Source organism: Strix aluco, chromosome 23, assembly GCF_031877795.1.
Source record: "Strix aluco isolate bStrAlu1 chromosome 23, bStrAlu1.hap1, whole genome shotgun sequence".
NCBI classification, from domain to species: domain Eukaryota; kingdom Metazoa; phylum Chordata; class Aves; order Strigiformes; family Strigidae; genus Strix; species Strix aluco.
Genome location: NC_133953.1, coordinates 3,264,174 through 3,289,285, shown reverse-complemented (window position 1 = coordinate 3,289,285; position 25,112 = coordinate 3,264,174). Strand labels below are relative to the sequence as shown.

At 48.9% G+C, this 25,112-nt stretch overlaps 1 protein-coding gene across 1 annotated transcript in view; it reads right to left on the bottom strand.

Annotated features, from left to right (window-relative positions):
- Positions 1-22,717, bottom strand: part of POU2F3 (POU class 2 homeobox 3) — a 41,295-nt gene extending 18,578 nt beyond the window's left edge. The window contains exons 1-4 of the mRNA XM_074848821.1: positions 22,432-22,717; positions 18,076-18,129; positions 17,223-17,291; positions 6,090-6,124 (exon numbers count right to left, since the gene is read on the bottom strand). Of these exons, the coding sequence (XP_074704922.1) occupies positions 6,090-6,124; positions 17,223-17,291; positions 18,076-18,129; positions 22,432-22,717 (444 nt within the window). The remainder of the gene's footprint in view (positions 1-6,089; positions 6,125-17,222; positions 17,292-18,075; positions 18,130-22,431) is intronic.
- Between the last annotated feature and the right edge of the window lie 2,395 nt (positions 22,718-25,112).

Here is a 25,112-nt window from a genome sequence, read left to right as displayed (position 1 = left end):
AAACAGCTGTACAAGATATACTGCCAGTGGACAAGGCAACAGATATAGGAAATACCTTTTAAATATAGGTTGTTCTTTAGAAGCCTGGAGCGGGAAAGCAGGAGTTTGAGAACGGACTGCAGTTGGACCTTCAGGAACAGATACAATCCAGCCAACACTGAAGCGATGCTGGGTTGTTGTCAGCTGTTATTGGCTAGCATAAAATTAATTCAGTGGTTTCAGTTTACCTCTTGAGAAAAAAATCTTAAAAGACCAAATCCTTCCTCCTGTTTCCATCCCCCTTTCCCTCATACCTTCCCCAGAGAGTCGCTGGCCTGTTTTGGAGTTCATTCCCAGCAATCTCATCTGAGGGCCTCTGCAAGGTGCCAGAACAAAACTAGCTTGAAGAAGGGGTTCCTCTACATATCTGTCCTAAGCAAAACAGTGCCATATATAGAAACAGAGGACTTTCCCTCAAGCCAGGGCTTTCTCTGATGCTTTCCCAAAGGGCTGCATTTCAATGAAGAACCAGCACACACATACAAATTTATGCAATCAGTCTATCCCTAGGACAGAGCAAGGAAACTTCAAAAGGGAAAGGCCAAGGTAGTGTTCAGCTTAGATCCAGTGTCAGTCAAGGCAGATATGGACAGCCGGGCTGATTTCCAGTTAGCGAAGGCTCAAGAGATGAAAAGCAGATGCAAGACTTAGGCTGATACCCTGGGGCAATGCGGAGAAGAAGAGAGTGAAATCTGAATTGATCCCCAGAGGGGAGAAGGAAGCAGGATGTGAACCTCCCCTTGAGAGGAGGGCAAAACAGGACTGGGATGGAAATCTGGAGGGTAGACTGAAACCTGAACTACCCACAGGGAAAAGCCAAGCAGGAACAGAAATGACATATAGGGAACACATGAGATTAGGGGGAGGTGGGAACACAAAGTGGAATGAAAAACTATGAGAGAGATCCCTGGGGGGAAGGGAAGCCCTGATTGAGCAAAATTAAATCTGCAGGGAGTTTTGCATCCCAGATATTAATAACAAACTACCTAGCAAGTTAGGCCCTTCTTTCCACCTTCAAAAGGATGGAGGGGAGGAAGAACTTGTCTGTGGTTGAGCACAAGACTATGAATCAGAGAATCGGAGTCCGTATCCCAGCTCTGCCAGGGAGCAGGTCCCTGGATTACAATACACCTCAATGTCCACAGGCAACTGTCCTATAAAGCATCCACTGATTTCAACTGCAATCACAGTGCTCAGCATCTTTGGGAAAAGCCAGGTAGTCAGTCTGTGTCTGCTTCATCTGTAAGACAGGGTTAAACACCTCCCTACCTTCCAGAGACACTGGGATGCTAAATTCATTAGCAAAGTACCTTCAGACGTGTGGGTGGAAAGTACCAAACAAGGTCAGAGTGTCGTTAATGGCACTGAAAAAGAGCCAACAGGGATTTTAGATCTCAGGTGCAGTTTGCCCACTTTAATTTCTCATATCATGTGTCTACAGAACATCAGCTGTGAAGACCTGAGACAACTCACTCGATTACCTCAAAATAACTGTTGAAAAATCCACATAAACCTCAAAAATTAGAGTTTCCTTGGACAATAACTCTGTCAGGTATGAACAGGGCAGGGAGATGAGTTCAGTAAGGAGGCCCCAAGGGAGGGGAACCCCTTTGGCGGAGAGCAGGGCAGTTAACACACAGGACCCTTCACTTGGTTTTGGAAGGGAGGAATTTTTCAATGGACCCAGTCTCTTACCGCTCTTTTGTGATATACTAGCAGACACACTCAACTGGCCAAAAAAAGTCTGCTCAAGTTCTCCTGACTGGGAATCTTAAGCAGCTCAATTATTTAATGCTGACTGATCACTGGAAGAGAGGGATTTGGAAACATGTCCCTTACGGTCACGTGTAGCAGTCAAAATGGCAATGTGTACAACCCGATGTGCAAAGGTACGTGTTGAGCTAATGTGCATATGAAATACAAGGCCACTTCAATTGCATATCTTATTTCCTTATTTTGTTCTGGATGCTTTCCTTTGTGTTCTGAAGATCTCTCCTGCCCCAGCAATACATTTCCAAGCTACCTCCTTTTCCCAATCCTTATTACATTCCCTGATTGGTGTAAACCAAAGAAACTAAAGTTAGTAGGAGTAAAGTTAGTAGGAGTAAAGAACCAACAGGAAAATTCAGGCTGTGCTGAGCCCTGGGCTACTCCATCACACTAGTGCCTGCTTGTCTGTTTTAAATATTGTAAAGTCTCACGGCAGGATCACCTTTACATTGATACAAATATCAAACCTATCATTACCATTAAACAAATGACAGCCTGTCTGCAAGGGTTAGCCTTTTGCTGGAATGGAACTGCATGACATATTTGGATACAAAGCACATGCAGATCCTGCTAAGCCTTCGCTGCACTGGTAACACATAACCTTTCAGCTTTCTTTCAGAAGAGACATATTCTCTCCCAGCACTGGAGCACAGCTGGAGAGCATGAAGGGGCTTGGAGAGGACCTCTCATTCCCTCCTCTGGAAGGAGAGGAGATCTGAGCCTTTGTTCCTCCCTGCTACTCAGAGACTGCATTGCTGCAAGGACCAACAGACCACACGGTCCTACACATCACTTTCCTGAGGGAAAAGAAATCCATGATTCAGCACCTGTTTCCCTCCTCCAGATCGATGCATGACACTGTGTGCTGGGCTACAACACTCACACCATGCACATAAGCCCTGTCATCTCCCAAAGCCATCAGCCTGAGCTCCGTGTGTGTATTTCAGAAGGCACTATTGTCTCAGGGATTAAGCCCAGACACAGAGTGAATTACCTGTCTCTCTAGAACAGCTCTCTTCAAACCCATCTACAAAAACAAACAATGCAGTATTTCCTTAAATGCTGCTTATACCAACGGGGAAATAAACCAAACAAGACCTGGTAAGACCGCAGCAGCATCACCTGGTAAGGATCACCACATTATAGCAAGGAAAAGATCTGATTTCAACACTTCAGTCAGGCCTTCTCCTGGTCCCACTCTGTGCCCTTTCATGGCAAGACTGAAACCACATTTGCCGAGTTACTCAGTTCTGTCCCTGACACGCTCTGGATGTGATCCCAAACCATCAAGAAGCAGATGTCCCTATCCAGGTTGCCAGCCTCTCACCGAAGGTGAAAGTTTATTGCTGTCTCTTTGCATTTCCCTTGATATAAACAGGAAACAACCAGCATTAGACTCACTAAATAAAAAGCCAAACCAGATAGGCAAGGCAGAAGATGCTTCTTTTTCCATACACACCCTTTCCCCTCTCATTCACATACAAATTACTGTTGCATCCAGGTGGGAGGAGAGTTTGAAGAGGGGAGGGGGGAAGAAATGTTTGCCAAATAGGTTGAGGGATCAGAAGGCAGCTTTCTCATAAAGCTCAGGGCTGACCCACAAACTGCGAGAAAACCTCAAACTCCGCAAGAGTTTCCCTCCTCCCCATTTGCAGGGTGAGAGCAGCCACAGCAGGGAATTGGTAGGCAGGTAAGGGGTCTAACCAGGTCACTCCACCCTTCTCTTCCCGCCTGGAGCATAACATGGGAGGGAAACAGACCTGAAATGTAGGCCATCTACAAAGACTGGGGGAGAGGCTTAAATGATGTGAGATTTATGATCTTCAAAGTGATTAGCGCCCAGCACTCCAAATAAAGTCAAAGAGAGCTCAGCAGCTCTTGCATTCAGTTTGCAGTTGGGCTTCAAACCATACTTCTCTGGCTTCAGTTTGAAAACTTGAATTGCAAGGTAACAAAAAAAGAAAGCCACCCAAAACCAACCTCAAACCCCAAACCAAAATTAAAAAACCCACCAACCTCCACCCCTAATGAAAGAGCTCAGCACCTGATTTTACATGAAAACGTTTTGATATTTCCATATCTCCCTTTTTCTCGTCATTTGCAATCTATTTGCTGAATTGAAGATGAATTCACCAATAGCTGAGGTCAGCCTGAAACGTGAGTGTATAACCCATGTGCATTTGGGCTCATGCTCATTTAAAATAATAATAATAACAATAATGGCTCAAGTCTACACATGGCCTTGAGAGGGCCAAGAGAGGGAGACAAAGAGCCATTTGCATCGCCTATGTCCACTCACACGGACTGGTACAGCCTCATCCCTGACATCACTGCAAAATCCCTTCTGTGGGCACCACCTGTGCTCTGGAGAATCGGACCAGATTGAAAAAAACCCACATTAATATGAGCTTGTTCACAGGCTTTTGCTTTTTAAAACTTAATAAGTCCCCAGTCAGGTTTGCTACCCAGTTACTCAGACATGCTGGCACAAATGAAAGGGGTTTTGCGGTACCCCTCTGACGGAAGGAGAAAAACAGAAGTGGGAAGTGAACGCTACAAAAGCTGTCATAAAACCACAGTGTCTTTTGGGGAGGAGGGCGTTTCTATCAAGCAGACTCTGGCCCAAAATCCTACTGACGGTGAAGCTGTCTGCCCCCTCAGCTTTACCATCAGCTACTCATTCAGTGACGTGCAGAGGACTAGGACCTTAAAGATAATGGGTCAAATCATCCGTGGGTGTAAATCAGCACCGCCTCACCATAGTCGATAACGTTTCCTTGATTAACCTCAGCCCAGCTTCCAGTTCTAACATCTTTGTGGTGTTGCCATAGGAAAAGTTTGCAACATGTAATGATCTTGTACTTTCATAGCTTATTTCTATCTTGAGGGAATTTCCTTTTATCACTAGTTATAAGCAGGTTGGATTCTTCTCTTGGCGTGTAGAAAGCCTGTGCTTTGGGCTCTGCAATCCACAGAGCTGGAGACACAAGACTTTTTGTTTTCAGCTGGGTATTCCAAAAACCTGGAAGATGGCTGAACGTGTTAAGACACCTTTGATAGGAAGTTACGACCCACCCAAAACCAGAGCAGCCAAATCAAACAAACAAACAGCAGCTCGCTGACATCTGTCAGAGAAGAGCCACCAAGGCAAGCCTGAAGGACAGAAAAGTCACAGCGAGAAGCTTCAGCTTCCCACCTGCTGCTAGCAGGAAGGCTTTGCAAAGGATTGCAACCTTTGGATGTGGGGAATGCACGGCTGGAAGCAGGTAGGTTGCTGTACTGTTACGAGTGCCAACATCTGCTTCAAATGCTACCGACTGCCCGTGGAGTTACAGCCCCTTTCGCTTTCCTCACTCCAGCTCCCCGGCCAACCCCTGGAGTCCTGTAGTACATCAGTGGGTTAGCTCTCTAGACCTCCTCTTTTTCTTTACAAGGTCTGAGTCCAGCTCCACTGATGGCCACAGGAGTCCTTAGCTCTGGACTCGGAGCATTTTCTCACCAAGTCAAGACCTATATGCTGCAGAGCGCTGCCACCTTCCTCCCACTGCAATTCTGAGGTGACATTTTGGGATTTCTTAGAGCCACATATGAAAATCTCCAGGCCCTCAGTGGGACAGGGGTTGCTTTTAGCTGTATGAAGCAGAAGGATAACAGCAAACACAGCAAAGACAACGGTCCCTCACATGTTCATTTGCAATTAGGGCTTGCTTGCCCTGCAAAAAGCACTTGCTTTTATCTGCTATCCCTTTCCCCACTGTCTTGCAAAGAGGCATCTGCTGTTGTAGGCAGGCCTGCTCTTGACCTATGAACTTGAAGACCTCAAACCACTTCATCTTCAGTCCTTGCTGATACTCCTGTGAGTCAGCCCCGTGCTCTTAGACTTGCATACCACAGTGCTTCCAGCACCAGTGTCACAAGCGGTAGAAATGCATGGGGCTTTGGGGCGGGATTTACACATTTGCCAGTGTAACTGAGGTCCCTTTTGTTTCTAAATGACAATGGGAAAAATTAAAAAGCCTCAAGCAAATGGTGATTTAAAGAAACTCTGTAATTAACTGAACTTCTATGAAATAGGAAGGCCTGGAAACCAGAAGTTTAATCTGTCATTCTATCCCACAAGGGGAATTGAGAATAACTTATGTGGTCTGTTTAATGGTAGCTTCTGACCTAACAGTTTTTATCTCTTAGCAGTAGCTGCCTGGGACTCAGCAAGATGAGCAATTAAAAAACAGTAAGTCAAGAAAGCAGGAGAATACCTGGTAACCCAGGGAGTGTCTTACCTGCCTGTTAAAGTCCAGCCCATTCTGTTCATTCCCTACACGAAACAAACAAAAAAATATCTCAGTATTAATGACAGTCAGCATTGAGGTAAACTTTCCAGAACTTAGAACACACGTAACCAAAGACACTCTGCTAGGCCAGTTTACTGTAAGAGCAAGGAGAGGAGGAGGAAGGTGGAGTCAGTGCGAATGCAGCCATGGAAGTACAAAGGCAGCTTTTGCAACATTTCTTGGTATCAGCCCTTGCTGAAGTACAACAGAAGTGCTTCTGCCTGGGAGATACCTGGCCAAGCAGCAAGGGTGGGGGGACGCTCACTGACTGCAAGGGAGATTCCAGCAGAGGTGAGCTGGAGGACATTACAAATCTCCAGAGACATCCAGGACCAAGGCACTGTACACAAAACAAGAACTAACTGTGGGAGAGGTTAGCAAACAGGTGGCCGAGGCTGTTAACCAGGGATCTTCAGGAACCCGTGTGGCACTGAGTAATTACGGGATATCTAAAGGAACAGAGGGTGCCGTGGGGTTGTGCTCAAGAGGCGTCTCCTTGATTCCAAAAGAGATTGGCAGGCACAGGGGGAAAAATCAGACAGGTTTCAGCCTGAAGGTACCGCACAGGCCCTCACTCATTCCCCTTTGATGATAAACATTCCCCCCCCATCACACCTGCCAAATTCATCAAGAACATCACAGAGGAAAGGTTGTACGCTCCACAGATATGAATGCTTTAAGGGATTCCACGAAGCTCTTTAGTGCAAAGGCAACCCCAAGATACCCCTTCCCTTCCCTTTGCAAACCATTCCCTGAGTTGTTCTCTTCCAGTCCAACTGAGTTTGTGATAAACAGTCTTAAATTGTTCACATCCCACCGGCACAAGCCCTGAGGGCCTCCTGCTCCTGTTTTTTCCAGTATAACGTTCCCCATAAAGCATAGCCCGTGCCCTGTGATCTGATCAAGCTTCAACACATCATGTTTTTCAGTAGTTCACGTCTCTCTTGCAAAAAGTTGGAAAGCGGTTAAGAGAGGCTATGCAGGCAGGAGTGCAAATCCAGCTCTCCCATTGACTTGCTTTCTTCAGCTGAACAAGCCTCTACCCTCCTCTAGCACACAGCTTTTCAGCTTGCACCATACAAATAATACTCCCAGGTGAATCAGCATGGTTCTTTGAGGTCCTCAGGGGGAGCGTGCTTGGTACTATTATTCATAGATGGCAAAATATTTTAGAGTCAATGATAACAATTTCATGGCACCCTCTTCTCTGCTATCTAGAAACAGCTCTGGAGATTTAATCTGCAACACGTTAACGGCATGGACAGTGGAAACTGAGCTGCCTTTGCTGCTCTTGTTAGGCTGAGCAGGTCTTTGTTCTCAAACAATACCAGAGCACTATTTCACAGCAGAACAAGCTGTTGCCCTCCCCTGGTCTGAAATCTCCTCTGTCTTCTCACCACCTGCAACTCAACCTAGATCCAGCTCTGCACCTTCTCCCCCAGCCTGTCTGCATTTCTGCTGTGCTAGAGCCTGCCCTGGCTTCCTGTCTTCCTCCCGACCTGCTTCTCAAAGCTTTTTCTCTTCCCAATCTCAGGTCTTTATCTTCTTCCATGTAATTCCCTACTCTACTACAACCTCCAACTTGCCACGTGCTTCCGTGCTCCCGTGCCACTCGCTGTAACCATCTGCTCCCTGACCACCTCTCTCCAGCTGCTCCCGCCTGAGGAATTTGTTCATTCATTGCGTTCCAGCTCTACGCCCCAAGAGCCAACAACTGCACATATAAACGATGGGAATGCTGATAGTGTTAATAGATGATCGCAATCAGTATCCACACACCTGAGCGGGACTGTGTGAGGATCTTCAAGGCCTGCAGTTTCTACCTTTGAAACCCATGGGGGGTTGATGCAATCTAAAGGCAGTAGCTAAAGGGAAGAAAGGCAAGGAGGAGAGAAGGAGGAAATAAAGTTCCCAGTTGCTAAAATAGAACAGGAAGGAAAAGGCAATCTTCTGGTATCCTGGATACAAGAGTTTTGCTCACGTTCAAATGCAGCTTGTTGAAGAGGCCAGATTCAAAGACCTTGAGGGAAATCCCTGGGTCCCAGTGACGATGTCTCTGAGTCACTATCATACACCCCAAAACCTGCAATTTGAGATGCACAGCTGGAACGGAGTTTCACTCCATATCGCTACCACCAGGTCCAAGTTCTCCAGCATATTCTTTCCTCCTCTTCCACGCTTACCATTTCTTACTTTTCACTCCCTTCACAAGCACGTGCAGCTGACAGACTTCCACCTTTCTTTTTCCCCCTTCCTCTCCTTCAAGGCCAGACACAGCTTCCTCCAATTCCTACCCTCTGTTCTCTTGCACGTCCTGCTGCAGATCAGCAGGAGTGTTCGGGAGCACCTCAGCCAGGTGTTGTGTGACAGTGGAGTATACTGCAAATATGCATGGAGACTGACATTAACTCAGTCGTAGCTTGGGCGTCTAAGTCTGAGATAACTGCCCCAGGCTGTCTTGGTAGACAGTGAGGAGAAATAGGCACCTCCAGAGGCCATTCATCTGACCTATCTTAGACGCCTATCTTAAGTTGAGATGAATGGCCCTCTGGAGATGACTATTTCTCTTTATTGACTACAAAGGGACCCAGGGGCAACTAGTTCAGACTTAGATGTCCAATAGTGAGATATTTAAAACTGGGCGAGGTGATTTCTACTCCCAGTGGTTATGTAAATGGGAGCTGGATACACAAATCTCAACAACATTTCAGCAGGACAAGTGAGTGTTTGTGCACAGATTTATTTGCAAACAAATCTCATATTTTTCTATTTCAGTAAAAGCTTGTGTTTGAGTAAAATTAAAACGATTCCAGCTGCAAGACAAGGTTTGAATGTGATAGGGATAACAACTCTCCTCTTTCAGTTAAATCAGTAACTTTCCTACAAATATTTTAAAAATAGACTCGGTTTCCTCCCAGTTTCTATCAACATCAGGACTCACACTGAAGTAGTCATTTCTCTCCTTAAAGGAACGGGTTGTTCAAACAACAAGGATCTGCACTTAAGATTTAATCTTTTCTAGCTCCAGGAGATAAAAAGAAAGAAAAGTGTAAGTGGCAGCAGATTCTCAGCTGCTGTAAACTGCCAGAACTCCACTAATTTTAATGGAGCTTCACACCAGCCAACAACTTGCCTCTTGCTACACCAGCCAGACACAATGGGATCCAAAGTCTCCAGCGTCTGCTAGACGCAGTCCTCCCCTCCTTAAATTGCATCAAACTGGGGAAGCCCTGGGATTTAAATAGAGAAAGATTGCTTTGAGCCCCTTGCACTACTGTTCCTGAGAGCTTCCCCACCAAAAAAGCCTTCCTTCCCCTCTTTATGGGTGTTCTGGACAGGAGGAAAAAGGCAGCGATAAGCTCAGCTGGCTCCCGCAGCACGGCAGACAGGGACCATGCTGCTCTCCTTGGTTCACCTGGCAGCTGTTTTGCATAGCACTGGCATCAGATCTGGTGCGAGTTTGCCTGGGGAGGTTTCTCTGGGGATGGGAGCAGCAGAACAGTTCCGGACGGCTTCCCCCCACCCGCTGCTCTTCCCCCTGCCTGGAACGCGGCGTTTGCTCTGAAAACCAAAGACAAGCGGTTCTATCAGAACCGACACGATTCCCACTGGAAGCCGCCAAGCCAGTCCAGCACTTGAGGATAAAAGCGCCGTAATGGGAGAAAAGTAAAATCAAGATTGGGGTGTTCCCTCCTCTTCGCAAGGCAACACATGCAGCAACATGCAGGTGTCACCTACGGGGAGCGACAGCCTCCCGTGGCTTTTCACCCAGTGCCAAAACCAGGGCTGCAACCAGGAGGCTGCCCTTATCCCCCTTCCCACCCAACTGCACGCTGAATTCACCCCACGGTTTGATCTCAGCTGCACAGAAGGGACAGGGAGTTAGAAGGTGATTTCAATCTTTAACAGGTGTTGGGGAATTCCCACAGGGAATCAGTTTTCTGCCGCGTGCATTTGGGAGGGAAATTCAGAACAGCTGAACGGCGATGGAGGAACAGTGCCAGGCAGACACCAGGCAGGGGATTCAGCTGCCTGGGCTTAGATGTCTAACTTTTAGGTGTCTAATTCCGAGCCAATTGCTCTAGGCTCCCTTTACAGCCACGGAGAGGAAGCAGGCGCTTCCAGAGGGCAATTCATCTCGCCCCAGAGATAGACGGCAGAGAGATGAATCACCTTCTGGAGATACTTATTTTCATCATTGACTGTACAAGGAGCCTGGGGTGAGCAGGTCAGACTTCAGCTTCAAAGTATTGAATATCTAAAATTAAGATTAATCTCACCTATCCTGAAGACTTTAGCACTCCAGCTGATAAAGCACGATGCCATTAGAGACTGACGTAGCAGGCCATATGCAGAGTGCCTTTCAATGTACATTTTCTAGAAGCTTAGATACTAACTTGTTCACATTAACTGAGACACAAATCAAATCTCTCGCCTCAAATGACATGTGAAGTTAAAAGATTACCCGAGAGCAGGTAAAGAAAACAGTGGCAACAATTATTATAACTATAAACAATACTGGACCCACATGCTGTAAATGAAGCAAAATGGCCACCTGCACCGAGAAAGATGTGGTTGTATTAAGCTAAAAATATATTCAGCATCAAATACACCCTGCAGGATTTCAATTCAGTTTGGAGACTCAAGCAAACGCCCAGTCATAGCCCTGATGTTACTGTTCCCAGTCAGACCAGCACCTTCTCCAGAACTAGCAGGAAAAGCCCTGGGTGGTAGGAGCTCACTCAAATCACCATCTCTCCATTTTAGTGGCTACCCCTGATTCCCCCCTGCTGTATCCAGTGGCACTGGGGAGCAGAAAGTGAAGCTGAGCAGACACCAGTCAGTTCCCTGGATCCTTACGTGCCCTTCTGGTGTGACTGCTGTTCCCAAGCCTTGCCTTAAGAAGTGCTTTCCAAAGGGAGCAAGGAAAAGTGTGAACAGAATGGGGAGTTTTGGAGACAGCTGGACAGGGCTGCAATTTTCATGTTAACTATTTGCTCTAAAGACACAAACGGACCAAACTGGGGCATCGGAGCATCTCCATGGGAAAGTTGAGGCTGGTTAGAGAGAAGTGAATCTGCGCTGACTCAGATGACTAAAGACTTCAGGGGAAGCTTTCACTGAAGACTCAAGTGTGTTATTTGGGTGGAAACCCCTGGGTTATCAAAACACCTTTCCTTTGTCAGCAGTGCCTCAAAGAAATCCCATCTTCTAGTCCCACTGCAGCTTTGAGCACAATATACCCTTCGCATGGGGCAGGGAGCAGGGGGAGAAAGCAGGACAGCGAGTGTGGGAGACTCGGGCAGTTTCCAGAAGGAAACCCGAGGGCAGCAGTTGTTCCCACGGAAAACAGTTCACCTGCAGGTGCTGGGAGAGGGCAAGTCTCTTCTCTTAGACCAGAGGCAAGAGGCAGATCAGACCAGCTCTTCCTTTGCCCCTCTAATTCAAGTCAAACCAGCCTTTTGTTCCCCTTTCCCCTCCCCATCCTTTTTTATCCTCTTCCATAATGGGATGTTTAAGAAAAAAAAAATAAAATAACCCAACCTCAAACCCTAATCACCTTCATTTGAATTTCAAATATCCCCCTCCTGGCCTCCCCCACGCCCCAACTGACTCGGAGCTGGGAATATGGAAATTTCTCCTGCTTGCCTTAAATGTGGCTGTGCTATGAAAATCATCAGCCTTATGCAAATCCTGAGCAGGGCCAATTGCCATAGCAACCAGCTGTTTCCAGCCCGACTGCTGCTGCTTTCATTTATCCGGGACTTGGCCTGGGGCTGTGCATGGCTGCAGGGGGAAGAGACAAGAGAAATCCTAGAGGCTTTGAGGAAAGTTTCACCAGGGAGAGCTAGCCTTGGAGAGCAAAGGCGTAGCAAAGGTCTAGGCTCAGCGGGGGGGCCGGGGAAGGCCAAGTTTCCTCAAAAGACTTTGCCCTGGCAATCTGTTTCCAGCCAGATCTGAAGAAGTAACAACAAAAGGCAAGAGAAAAAAAAAAAATCTCAGACTGTGCAGCCCTTAGCTCGCCTGCTGAGCGCACCAGGGAGTGTGCCTGTGCACCGAGCAGCACAGCCCGAGCACCCACCGACTCATTTCACACAAGCCATTGCACTGCTCAGTCTGGCATCCCTTGCTGATGCACATTTCTTTTTGCCCGAGTTAGAATCTGACACAGAGGTCAGAGCCTCCACACCCTGTTCCAGCATGAGCCATCAAGTTTAAAAGAGCCCCTAGCCCGACCCCTGTGATTGGAATACAATAAACAGCCTTCCCAGAGCCCAGCAGAGATCCTGGCTCCCTTCTGCCCAGAGCGGTACCATCCCTGGGGAGAGCAGCACCTGCATCGAAGAGCTTACACCCTGGCAAAAAGGTGGCAGAAGAGATCAGGACCCTCACTTTGGAGCTGAGGAACGGAGATAGACTTAATTTGTACAGGGAGTGTGTGGCAGAGAGGAAGACTGAGACAAGGCCTGTGGTTTTCCATCTACCCTGATTTAATACAAAATGCATTAAATACACAGAAGCTGGGGTGCTAGGTGGAAGTTTTGGTGCTCAGTTCCAGAGCTGCCCTTGCTTTCCCTCCTCCACTGCCAGGGGACCTTAGGTCTCTGGGGGCAGCAGCGGAGGATGGTGTCTCATACCGATATCCTTCCACAGGCACAAGCTGGCTGAAGTTGAGGATGCCAGGGGAGAAGATGACATTCGCAGGAACATCTCCTCAAAAGGGACACTTTGCAAGGCCATAGGAGCAGATGCATCATAGCTCCTTACCGCTGCCATTTTCTTGGGGTTTAAGGAAAGGGTCTTTCTTACCCTCAGAGAGAAGATACCTGCTTTGTTGCTTCCTAATAGACTCAGATAGGTTACCCAAGCTGTGAGGGTTAGATAACCCTGCTACCATTGCCACTAGTCAGAAGCGGGCCAAGAGCCCAGCTTTCTGGCTCCGTGTGCCCTCCCCATGAAACCGCACTCCTCTACCTGGCTGCTGCTCTTCCAGATCCCAGCCCCGACAGAGCAGGGCGAAGCTGCCGGGTCAGCCATCCCCCACTGTCCCAGGGAGCGATACCAGCTGCTCCCGAGGCAGCGATAACGCCGTAGGGCTGTCCTATATTGCACCCACACATCCACACCCCAGCTCCTCTCCCCGTGTGCCGGGGTGCCCATCGCGCACCCCGCCCTGGGCTCCTGGCAGGCCGGCCAGTTCCCCCTGTTACAGGGTGGGGAGGGAAGATGTTCGGAGCGCCTGCAGCTATTCAGTTACCGATGGTTGTGTTTGAAGAGCTTCCCTATCGCCCTTTTGTTAAAGCTTTGGCTTCCCCCCCATAGCCTCAACAGATGAAATCAAAGGGAAGTAGCTTTGCTTGGTGTAACCTGTTTTGATCAAGCAGATAAACGGGGAACAAGTGTCTGACACAAACAAACAGACAGACAGAGGCAAGTCCCACCTCAGCATTTTGTTGCATCAGATACAGAGGGCTTAGATAAACCACAAGAAGGGGGAGATCTCTGCCTCTCGGCTTGAAGACCAGGGGCGACACTCTGCAGTGCCAAGCCCCCACAGTTCCCATAAAAAAAAAAAAAAAATCAGCCCAGAACTTGCTGGCATGGCTTTCATCAGTTTAAAAAGATGAAAAGAGCTTACAGCCAAGCATAAAACTCACGCTTGTCATTACCCCCCATGGAGTCAGTGGGACTGCCTGCAAGCCAAGCCACCGCCGCCTCACGCCAAGCGTTAAACCACGCTGACATCACCCAGGAAAGGGTAAAGAGGACCCTCAGACTGGAGAGATGACCCGGCGCTCGGCCTGGGACTGACCTACACAGCTCCTGGGTAACAGGGGAAGTCAGTCCAAACCACGGCCCTTGCGGGAGAAACTCCTGCCTACCCCCTCTTCCTCCTCACACACATACTGTGATGATAAAAAAGGCAGAGTTAAGGTAAAGGAAGGATTAAGATTCACAGGAGTGGGCAGGGTGGGTGACATTCCTTAGAATGTATTCTTTTTTTTAATCATAGCTTTTTGTAAAATGGCAAAGTTTCGCTACAACCAGTAGACATGGAAGGGTGGAATCAAACAAACATGGATTTTTGGAGAACATCTTACTAAAAAGCTTTGAAGCATTTTCTATGAAATTGGTGTAGATGAAAAAGAAAAAAAAAAAGCTTAACTTTCCTAACCTCCTATAAGAGATGAACAATTCTGACAATTTTCTCAAAAAAAAAAAAAAAGCCCCACGATTATTTTAAACACTTTCAAAGTAAAACAATGCCCCAAATTACCCTTTTTTCCCCTCTTAAGCCTAGAACTGGCAGAGATATGAAAGGATGAGATTATACTTCTGCTACTGACACTTCCCATCAGATCTTTAGGCATCAGTTTTAGATCAAGGGCTTGGTTTACAAAAGCATTTTGGCACCCAACTCCCTCCAGTGTTTTTTTGTTGGTTTTTTTTTTTTTTTTTTTTAATTCTTCTTGGAGCCAGTCTGCATCTTTTGGTGATGAAAGGTCTTTGTAAATATGCACCTAGAAGGATTTCCATTCTTTATAAGCTGTAATACTGTTAGTTTGGTAACTGCCCTCTCCTTTGGGGGTAACAAGATTCCTTGGGGATCTGTGTGGATTGGTCTAATTCATTAGGAAATGGGTCTTCAATTAATGAGTCATTGGAAAACAGATTTTCCCACATGAAGCTAGTAAACAAAACACTAAACTATTAGGTGTTGCAGTAAATATTCCTCTAACAATGTGTATAAGGGAAAGTAAAAACTTCCAGGGAAGCTCAGTACAAAGAGCTTTGTTGTTTATAAACAGAATGGTCGGAAAGAGAGGGAAAAAAAAAAAAAAAAACGACAAAGAGGCGTAGAGGTTTTGGGTAAAACATCGAGGCAGACCCTCTGTGGGCTTGACTGGTCGTGACTGCCAGTGGGGCTGATGTGCCAGCTTACTGCACCTGAGGTAGAACATACAGTGAGCAATAGCGTGTGCTCCTGCCCCGGCCACCCTCTTCTCCAAGAGTCCCATGAGGGACCGCTCACCCTGCAGGAGGGGTTGTGGCTTTTGGCTGGAGAGTCCCACAAGAAGCTCCTAACTCACTGCAGTGTCTCTCATCACAGCTAAGTCCGGTGATCTCTGAAGAGCCTGAACACATCAACCAGTCACGGGGACTGCATTAGAAAAAAAGAATAATTTAAACAGGTTCCTTGTATCAGTCCGCAGGGAAGTGTCACTCTTTTGCAAATGAAGGAGATTTACTTGTTCTGATTTCCCTGCTTGATTTGAAGGCTCCTAGAGCAGCGCTAATGCTGCTGCAAACATTTTTATTATTTTAAAACAAATTGACTTCACTTCTCTGCTTTCTTTGCCCAATTACCACTAGAAAGAGGTGCTACAGCTAACACTAATGGCTGTCTGGGAAGCTTAAGCTGAAAAACGTATTTTATCCAATCAACTGCGGTGCCAGCTTCTCGCCCATTTAACACTTTTGACTACAGCATCAGCAGCCAGAATGTCCCACTACATTTAGTAACAGCCAATACCAAACCCAACCATAATCTCAACATAATACAGCCTTCCCTAATCTTGATTCAACTACGCTATCCACCAACTCTAAGATGCATGAAACATTTCAGGAGCCTGTGGTTCCCAATTTAAGGCCCTGTAACAGCTACCAGGGTTTTTTTTGAAAGAGCTTGGGAAGTTGAGGACATGTTTGTTGCTAGGCGGCTTGGAAACATTTATCTCAAAAAAACAACTTGGGGTCATCTGAAAGCCCTGAGCAGAAGCTGACCTGACCAAAGTCAATCAGAGTTCATGGACGTGAATAGACCAGATTTTATCTCTACCTTAGATTATGTCAAACAACCCAGTTTAATAGCAAGAGCACAGAGGATTTCTAGTCCTCAGTGTAAGGTGTAAATAAAGGGGTAGTTTTAGTCCCATTAAAACATGACTAGAGTTCTCTGGTTTTACCAAGATCTCATTTTTTCTAAGCTCTCTCAAATGACAGAGGTAAAAGAGAAACAGTAACATCATTCTCCATAAAGTTTTAATCTGCTGTCACACACCCCCCCACCCCAAGCCTAGGGCTCTCCATTACTCAGAGAACAATGATTCCTCCACACTGTCTCTACCAGTTTTGGTTTTAAAAGGTGTTTATTTCTAGGTGTATAGACGAGCCTCAGGGTTTCTAATAATCTTAATTTCTTATGCCTAGTGGGTGCTAAAAATATTTCTTATTGCTGTTTATTTGCCTAAAAAGGAATCTGACCGTGAGCCTTTGTGAAATTACAGACTTGAGGTCTCACATTCAAAGCCCACTGCAGGCAGCGTCAGTCAGAAGCAATGCCAGAATATACAAAACTGATTTTTCTGGTGCGTATCACACCTTGTGACAGTGCAGAAGTTGGTAGGTAACCTGGCAGAAGTCAGTGCTAACACCAGCACTGTCATCTTCAGAGGAACACCCTGTTCTTCAGCTTTCCATATTCAAGGAGAACTGGGGCTTCTAGTCACAGAGCAGCCGTCAGGTGGGAGTAGTGGAGATGAGAAACCCAATCATGCTTCAAGATGAGGAGTGATCAATTTTTGCTGGAACTACCTAGTTGGATTTGATTATTCCCAAAGTCCTTCCTATTTTTCTACATATACGTGGCCAAGAAGGGCTTATTCCCCGGGGAGTTGTGTCTAAGGAAATGTTCCTCGCATGAGCCGTGTATAAAATGAAGAGTTGTTTGTGCTAAACTGAGCGGACCAAGAGCATTTCAATGGCATTATTCCTTTGGCAAGACGTGAGCGTATTTCCATGCTAAAACCGCAGAGGACTTTACTGAGACACACACTGATTCACTGCTGTTACAGAAGGATCTTGCATGCTGATCAAGATACGAACGCAATCCTAGCCCAGAGCACATTCTTGATCAGCTCCCAGGCTGGTTGGAAGAGCGTAACGTAGCAGCAACAGGAGTCAAGCAAAGCACAGACAGAAACTTCCAGCACCTGTGCCCCCCTTTTCTTTTCTTTTCTTTTCTTTCCCCTCCCTCCTTGGGTTCCCTCACCTGCCCCCCACATCCTGGACCCTCCTTACCTGGCTCCACCTGGTCAGGTTCGTGCCGAGTATCTGTGGAATCTGCCGCATCACCGCTCATCTTGATCTCTGGAAAAGAAGGCACAACTGATTTTAATAACAGGTCACAGTCCCAGGCAACAGGCACATGTGGCTTCCACTAAACAGCACAAATGAATGTGTAATTATAATAAACCATCAGACTTTCAAATTTCTGATTCCTCAACATACAGTCACTAGAATATTCATCAGCTCCGAGGATGCACTTTCCCTCCTGTTGCTCTTTGCATCCCCCTCATTCCTTTCCCCCTCCCCAATTTGCTGCTGCGCTCTCACCTTTCCCATCACTCCTCTCCCCCACAGAGGATGAGGGGTTGGTTAATCCCAGCCTCTTCCCCGAGCTTTATTCTGGCTTCCCAAACCAGGTGGCATGGCTCTCAGCCTGACTCCATCCCCCACCACACCTGTAGAGGCAGGGGGGCCCTCCCAGCCTTCTCCCCCTCTCCCACATCCTTTCCTTGTCCCTCGAGAGGGCTCAGCTGGGCCGGTGCTTGGTGCTGTACAAAGCTCACGCAGGGAGGACCGGCCTTGGAAAGGCAGGCGCAGAGCAAGATGCTCTCTGAGAGGGAAGCAAAGTCTTCTCCTCTCGCTCCATTGCAAACTCAGCTTGTTCCTTTCAATAGGTCTGATCCCTCTTTGCAAACGATTACCCCTGCTCTCTCCCACATGCACATCCTCACAGCCCTCTCAAACCATGAAGAAGCTGCCTTGCTCCAAAGCACTGTCCCCAACCCAGGAGCAAGAGGAGTGCTTTGCCATAAAGCTCCTGCGTATTTCCCCCCATCCTTATCCAGCCAATAAATTTGTCATTTACCCTTGAAGTGATGGCTGCCACCACACCCGGGGCCACGTTCTCCTTCAGGGACAGCTGAAAGAAAAGGTGGGAAGAGTCAACTTTGCACTGGATTGCTCATCTCCTCCTTAACAGAGGCAAAGTACACACCAGTAAAAGAAGGAAGACTATCTATTCAAATTCAGATGGACACCCCCTCAGCTCTTCTACCCTTTGCATGGGAATTTTAACTCTTTCCAGGCTAGTTGGGGAAAAAAAAGATAATAATTTTTTATAAAGAACCAACTGATTTGCATGTGCTTCCTGCAGCCAATCCCGGCCACAGAAGTCACCCGATTTGCATCGGGTAATAACAACAGTGTGAAAGCTGGGCCAGTATTTGCTGTGGTTTTGCTGGGGTAGAAAAGGCAGGTGGAAGCCTTCTTAAAGGCATCATGCAAACCTTTTCCTCTTTCCTATATATGCCTTGTATTATTTCCAAACAGCCAAAAGGGTGAGAAGAACCCCATAAGTTTTTATACCTATTTCCCTCTATTACACACACTAAAGCAGGCAGGCCTTTTTGTTTGTGTGTTTGTTCAGTTTTTCTTTTCCCCTACTCAAACTTCCAGTGTGCAAATGACAAATTATCTTTTTTTTTTTTTTTTTGACCAAAACTGAATAGCTTTGTTTAGGTTAAAGTTTGAGTCTTTTTCTTCAGCAAATGAGTAAAGAAAGAAAAAAAATACAAGATTTTATATCAGAGACAGAGCACAGAAACATTCACATACTTAAGAAATTTCCTTTCTTTAAGTTGTATTAAGTAGTGAGGGGGGAAAAGGAGAGAGAAGAGTTGTGGGATTTCCCCCCCCCCCCTTCAAATAAACCCACTGCAATTAAGACATGAACATTTAGTGGGGTTTCTAAGTGTTTCTACTGCAGGAAGAGTAATTATCATCAGCTATAAACATCTTCTTGTCTTGTAATACTGCCAAAGGACCCTAACTGAGGCAATCTACAAAGCACAAAGTTTTGCTTGCTGCCAAAAAGTGTCTTAAAAAAAAAAAGAGCCAAGTTCTCATAAAATAGAGTAAGAAAAACCATAAACTGTGCAAAAGTTTGTTGCTTGCTTTAGTGAGAAAGTCTGCAAGTTTGCAAAAAAAGTAATGCAGGTTTCATTGTGAGCACAGAAACAACAAATGAACACATGTTAGTGAAAGAAAATTATCTAATCACTGAGATCACTGTGTCTCTTATGGGCACAGATCAAGAGACAGAGCAATTCAGACAGAGTTGAAGAAGTGAAGACACAGAAGCAAACCATGAGAAGCTCTCTCCCTCCCCTAGGAGTAAACCCTCAGCCCCTCTGCCATTTATAACCTGGGGTGGGCGGGGAGGAAAGGTGGAATTGCAGCTGTGACTTGATTACATATCACATGCTAGCCATCAGTTAAATTCCCTCCTTCTGGAGTCAGGAGATAAGAAGATATTACCCCGTGATTCTCTCATACATAGAGCAGAAGAATTTTATTTTCACAAAGATTCAAATTCCCATCATAAATGTACACAAGTTATTACGGTTTAAGTACCTTGTGGGGGGAAAAAAAGCAACAGGAAGAAAAATAAACCCCTTTAGATCAAAGCCTGGTTTGGGGCTGGCCAGCTTTTGTGTTTCTGTGGACAGCAGTGCAGCCCTGGCCCTCCTCCAAGGGGTCCTTAAGACCAAGGAGCAGACGTACAGAGGAATTACGTTCTAATACGATATAAGTGTAGCCAAGATAAAGGCAACACCTTTTTATTGACACCCAAGAGTCTTCCACTATAATCCAGGGCAGAGTGATGCACCTGGATTTGACCTCCCCTCCATCTGAAAACACGACAGGCTGTGAGTCCAGCTAAACGCAGGCTCCTTCCATACAGCTTTGCCAGGTCGGCAATATATAGAGAATAAGCAGGCTAGTGAAAAAAATCTCTGGGAAAAATAATGCAACTTAGGACTGCCTAACTCCTAACCACAGACCTATTAGGAGCCGCCACTGTGGCCTGGGCCATATTAAAAATGTGCTGCTATACCTCAGCTAGCAAACATACCTGGAGTAGGGGTAGTCTGGTTTGTTCACCCAGACCAAAGAAACTCTGCCAGTGCAGACACTTCTCTGGGGATATATCTGCATCTATATTTTTGCTGAAACAAATGCTGTCAGCAAATAAAGCTTTCCCAAGCCCTTATTCCTAGCAGTTGTTCAGACATGGGCACTAGGGTAAACCAGCCTGATGACTTTAAGGGAAAACGAAAGCCCGTGGTGCTGGGGGGGGCTGGAACTCAGTTTGACTGAGACCATTGCATGAGGCCTATTGAATTTTCTGCGCTTTAGGTGCCCGAGCCCTTCTGGAGGCTGCAGGAAGGTGAAATCTCCAAACGCCTGGGGAGGAGGTGGTGGTACACGCCGGGGAACATGCTGCTGCAGGGAAACCCTCTCGGCAGGGTGGAGGGCGTGTGGAGCCCGAGCAGCCCACCTTCATCTTGCACCCTGTGTCCTCTCTACACGGCCAGGGAAGAAACAGAGCACACCTCTGCAAGCAGCTTACTGCAAGGTCTTGCTGTTTGGGGTCTCCAAGACTGAACACACTGAACTGCCTTTGCACGAGGGTGAAGAAACACCCTCCCACCAGCGCTGGGCTCTGGCCCGTGAAAGCGTCTGGGGCCAGGCTGGTCTCCCTCCCTGCGAAAAGACTGCTTAAAGCTTAGGTCCTTCTCACAGATTTGGGAGAATGGAAGTTCAGCATGGACCCAGCTCTGCACAGCTCCTGGCCAAATCCTCCCTGGGACTGATGCCACTGGCTTTGACAGAGGGCACAGTATCGATTTTGGGAATCTTCTCATGAAGAAAGAGTCGCCCACAAGCAAAGCAGATGGGTGGATAGGAGCCTGCGGGGGATGCGTCCCCGAGAGACACCACACACAAGCACGCCCATCGCAGGTGCTCAGACTAGTCAGGCTCACACACTGAGCCAAGACCACGAGCCTCCCGCAGCCTCTCCTCACGGCCGGCCGCGCAGCGCCGGGGGCTCCCCCGCTGCCCCCCCCGTGGCTGGCACAGGGAGCCAGCCTGCTCAGTGGGGTGCCAACCAGCTGTGAAGGGGCTGCTGGCACCCCAGAGCCGTGGGGAGGTTGCAATGTAGCTGTGGAGCAGAGGCTTTGGCCACCTCTGCTGGCCCACGGCAGGCTGGCACTGTGTTGGGTGATAGCATTGCCACAGCATCTGCCTCGCCTGGCAGGGCTGCCTCTGAGCCCGCACAGGGGCCTGTTGAGGGGCTACAAGCACTGAGCATGGACTGCCAGGTCTCCCCTGCACGGCAGGACCACCAAACACCCGAGCTTCACTGCAGCATGCCAATAGGTACGCAAAAGCAACGGGCCTGGGACACGATGGATGCATCCACCCCCTCCCCTCCAAACCTGGGGACAACACGCAGGGTTTTGTGCTGCACAAAGCACTGGACGCAGGTCACTAGCAGGGCACACGGCTCCTGTACCCCCAATGCCCTGGTGTCTGTCATATTCTGGCCTTCCCCGCTGCTGCCCTGCTCCCACCTCAGCGTCACCCTCAGCTCCGTCATGCCCAGGGACGCCGTCCTTCCCCTCGAGCACGGGGTCTTGAGCTGAGGGCAGAAGCTAAATTCACTCTGTCAGGGCTAGCCAGAGCTGAGCACAGCTCTGAGGGATTTGGCAGTGATTGCTCTCATTCCCCAGCTAATTGCAGAGGGAGGTCTGCTCAGAGAAGATGTGAGACTACCTAAGCTGTACCTCTGGATCAGACTCCCTGGAAGGAGCCTCCCTCCTTCTGAGTATCGCTGTTCATTCATTCCTCACCCAGCCCAGCCTCCTGCAGCTCCCTCCTCATTCATTTCTCCCTCCTTTTCCCTCTTTGTCATTAACTTTTCTCCTTTCAACCCACGTCCCATCTCGCTCTCACTCACACACCCCCCTTCACCCTTGCCGCATCCCTCTGAATTTATCCCCTCTCACACCTCCCGGCTTTATCCCAGTGACTGGACCCACAGGTCAGGCACTAGGTGCCCATTTTCCAGGTACCTGAGAGACCTCTGTGCTCTGCTCCCAGACCCACGTTAGGGTTGGCAGCACGAGCGCTGCGCCCACACTGTGGGCATGGCTTGGCATCCCCCTAAATAGGATCAGGGCAGCATCCATCCCCCGGTAGGAACGTGAGCACTTAACCAGCCACTGCCTGTGATAGCTGACTCCAGCAGGAGAAGAGAGGAGGGAAAGGAGGGAGGAAAGTTCATAGGAATCAGAGCAATCCCATTTCCTGCCCAAGTCCACGGTCTCAGCTACGTGGTGAGCTCCAGCCCGATCCTTCCTCAAGTGCTCTTTACCTGCGTGCACAGATTCCAGGTTCACCATCCTGCTGGTGGAGGGAAATCCGCGGTGCGCCCAGCCTCCTGCCGTCAGCCCCAGGTTACCAGGGGCTGCCAGTTTGCCCTCCCTCCTCTGCCACCCGCTGCCTCTCGAACCGGGCGTGGGTCCGCTCCCGAAGGGACCTAGAGCTCCATTGCCTGTTGCCATGCAGGGCCAGGTGAGCATGCGGCGCCGCGCCACGCCTCGCCCCACCTCCGGCTCCCTCGGGTGCCCTGACACCCAGCAGCCTGGCGCCCGGCCCATGCAAAAGCACCCATTTGCATATTAGTAACTCGGGGATGGATGAGTCCCTGCAGCGCTACCAGGGCGTGGGGTGGGGTGGGAAGGAGGGAGGAAGGAAGGCGGTTTGCCCGCCCTCAGCTGCACAGATACACCCCGCAGCACCTGCCCGCTGGGCTGCAAGCGGGGGGCTTTGCAGGGGCTCCGCCGCCAGCCCCAGATCCGAGTAGTCCCATCGTGGGTAGGCTTTTGGCTCTGCCCCTTGCAATGCAGGGGTAGGAGAGGCCGAGGCATCGAGCCAGGCTGGGCAGTGGCCACCAGCACCCAGAAGGGAAGGTGTTTGAGCTGCGGGAACTGCCCCTCCAGTAAGCAGCCCTTTCGCTTCATTTCTGGCCTCTCTGATAAACCCTGGGGTCTGCTCAGAGTGAGCCATGAGAGCAGCCTGTGCGGTTGAGTCTTGGCATCCCCTAGGTCTGGGCTGAACCTGAGTGATGCCGTACGAAACAGTCAGCACAGAAAGGAAAGTTAAGAGCAGAAAGGTAACCTGGTTTGGCTAAAGACACAGTGTTAGGCAGCACATGGAGACTCCCCTTTCCTGACTTGTGCTGTGTGGTACGTCAGTCCCCCAAGAAGCGTGGAGAAGTGGCAGACAGCCTCTTCCTCCTCCATGTTGTTTAAGGCTGCAGCATTTAACCGACTTCCAGGGAAGCCAGGGGAAAAAAAAAATCCCCTAACGTTGGCTTCTTCTGTAGGAAGCTGCCAGAGGCCAGATCCTCAGCCTACGCTCTGTGCCGTGACAGGGACCAACAGTCACCCTGATGGACCTGGGCACTGCAGCTGGTCCCTGTCCCTGCCGTGCGCTGCCTCCATGACCCCTGCCACGGCCCAGGGTAGCAGGACGCCTGCGTTCAACGCCTGAGCTCCAGCCCTGCTCAACCCCCTCCTGAAAGCGTTAACACGCTCAATTGGTAGCTGCCAGGTACAAGCTATCACACATTCATCTCTCCCTGGCTAATTCACGTTCCAGGGCTCTCGGCTTTCCCACATACTGCTCTCCCTCCCTGGAAAGACAGGTTTCTCTGAAGAGATGGGTGGGCGGGCGGGCAGGCTCTGGAGCCTCACCTCCAACCCAGTCCGAGTTATTGGGCTGGAGTGGTTGCCCTTGGCTTGCGTGGTCAGAGAGGACATCCTCGGGAGAGGGCAACACGCTGGGAGGAAAGGGTGGATGTGTTAAACGAAACTCTAACAAGGAAAAAGTGGAGGAAAGTGGGGGGAGAAATGGAAGGGGGAAAGCAGGGCGGAGGGGAAGTTCCTGAGTCATACTAACGTCTGCAGGACAGGGCGCAAGGGGAGATTTCTGCGGGCTGCGTTTAGCACTGCTCCAGGAAGCAGAAAGGTGGCAGGGGGTGGTTTGCACAGGCAGCTTGTTTGAAGCTGCTGGAGGGGCTGGCCTCCTGCCACCGATCCCCAGCCTGTGGCAGAGCCCCAGCCATTCAGGCCCTGATCCTCGGGGCGTTCCTGGGCAGCTGCTGGTCTGTTTTCTAGTGTTTTCTGCATGACCCGTCTGGGTCATGTTTTCTGCATGCACGTCTGGGTTTTCCCCATCCTGAAGACTGACGCGATCAGGTGTCTTCACTGCGTCAAACGTAGATTTGCTGGTGGCTTCCAGCCAGTTTGAAGGCCCTGGAAAGGCTGGGGACCCCGAGAGCTCTCCTTCCCCCCACATCAGAGCACCTTTTGTCCCCCGGTCGGGAGTTTCACTTGACACCGATCTTTTCTCTCTGCTTGCTGGTGCTGGTCCTTTGCTCCAGAGCCGAGCAGCCTGTCCCGGAGCCCCAGGGAGGCAGGTCCTCGCCGGTGGCACCTTCACCCAGCCCGACAGGGATCCCGGGCATCCTCGGCCGGGGATGCTGGCCCGGCCACGGGCAAGCCCGCAGTGCCCTCTCCTGGCCCTGCCCGCGCCGCCACCAGTCCTGCTCTGCAGCCGCTGGGATCTGCTTTTTCCCACTATTATTTTGTGGTCAACGGAACAGCAGGGAAAACATTAATATCGAGGCACTTTTCTCCCCAGACAGCTTCAGTGATGTGCCATGCAGGCAAGAGAATACACCCCCCCCTTGTTAAGCTCCCTGAAACACCTCTGCTACCCAGAGAGAGACAAAACAGGGGAGGGACCCCAGCATCATCACTCCTTTCTGCTGTGGAAAGAAGACCCCCTTCTCCAGGCAAAGGCAGATTTGCTTTAACTCTGTCCCGAGATGATCACTCCTACATGCCAGCAGATATGCTGCTCTTTTTTTTCCACGGCCATCAATGAATGATCCATCTGCTTTCATGTGTTCCTCCACGCCTGCTGTCAATGTTTATTCCCCTCTTGGAGGAAGATAAGCTCTGCAGATAGCACCTGATTTATGGAGTA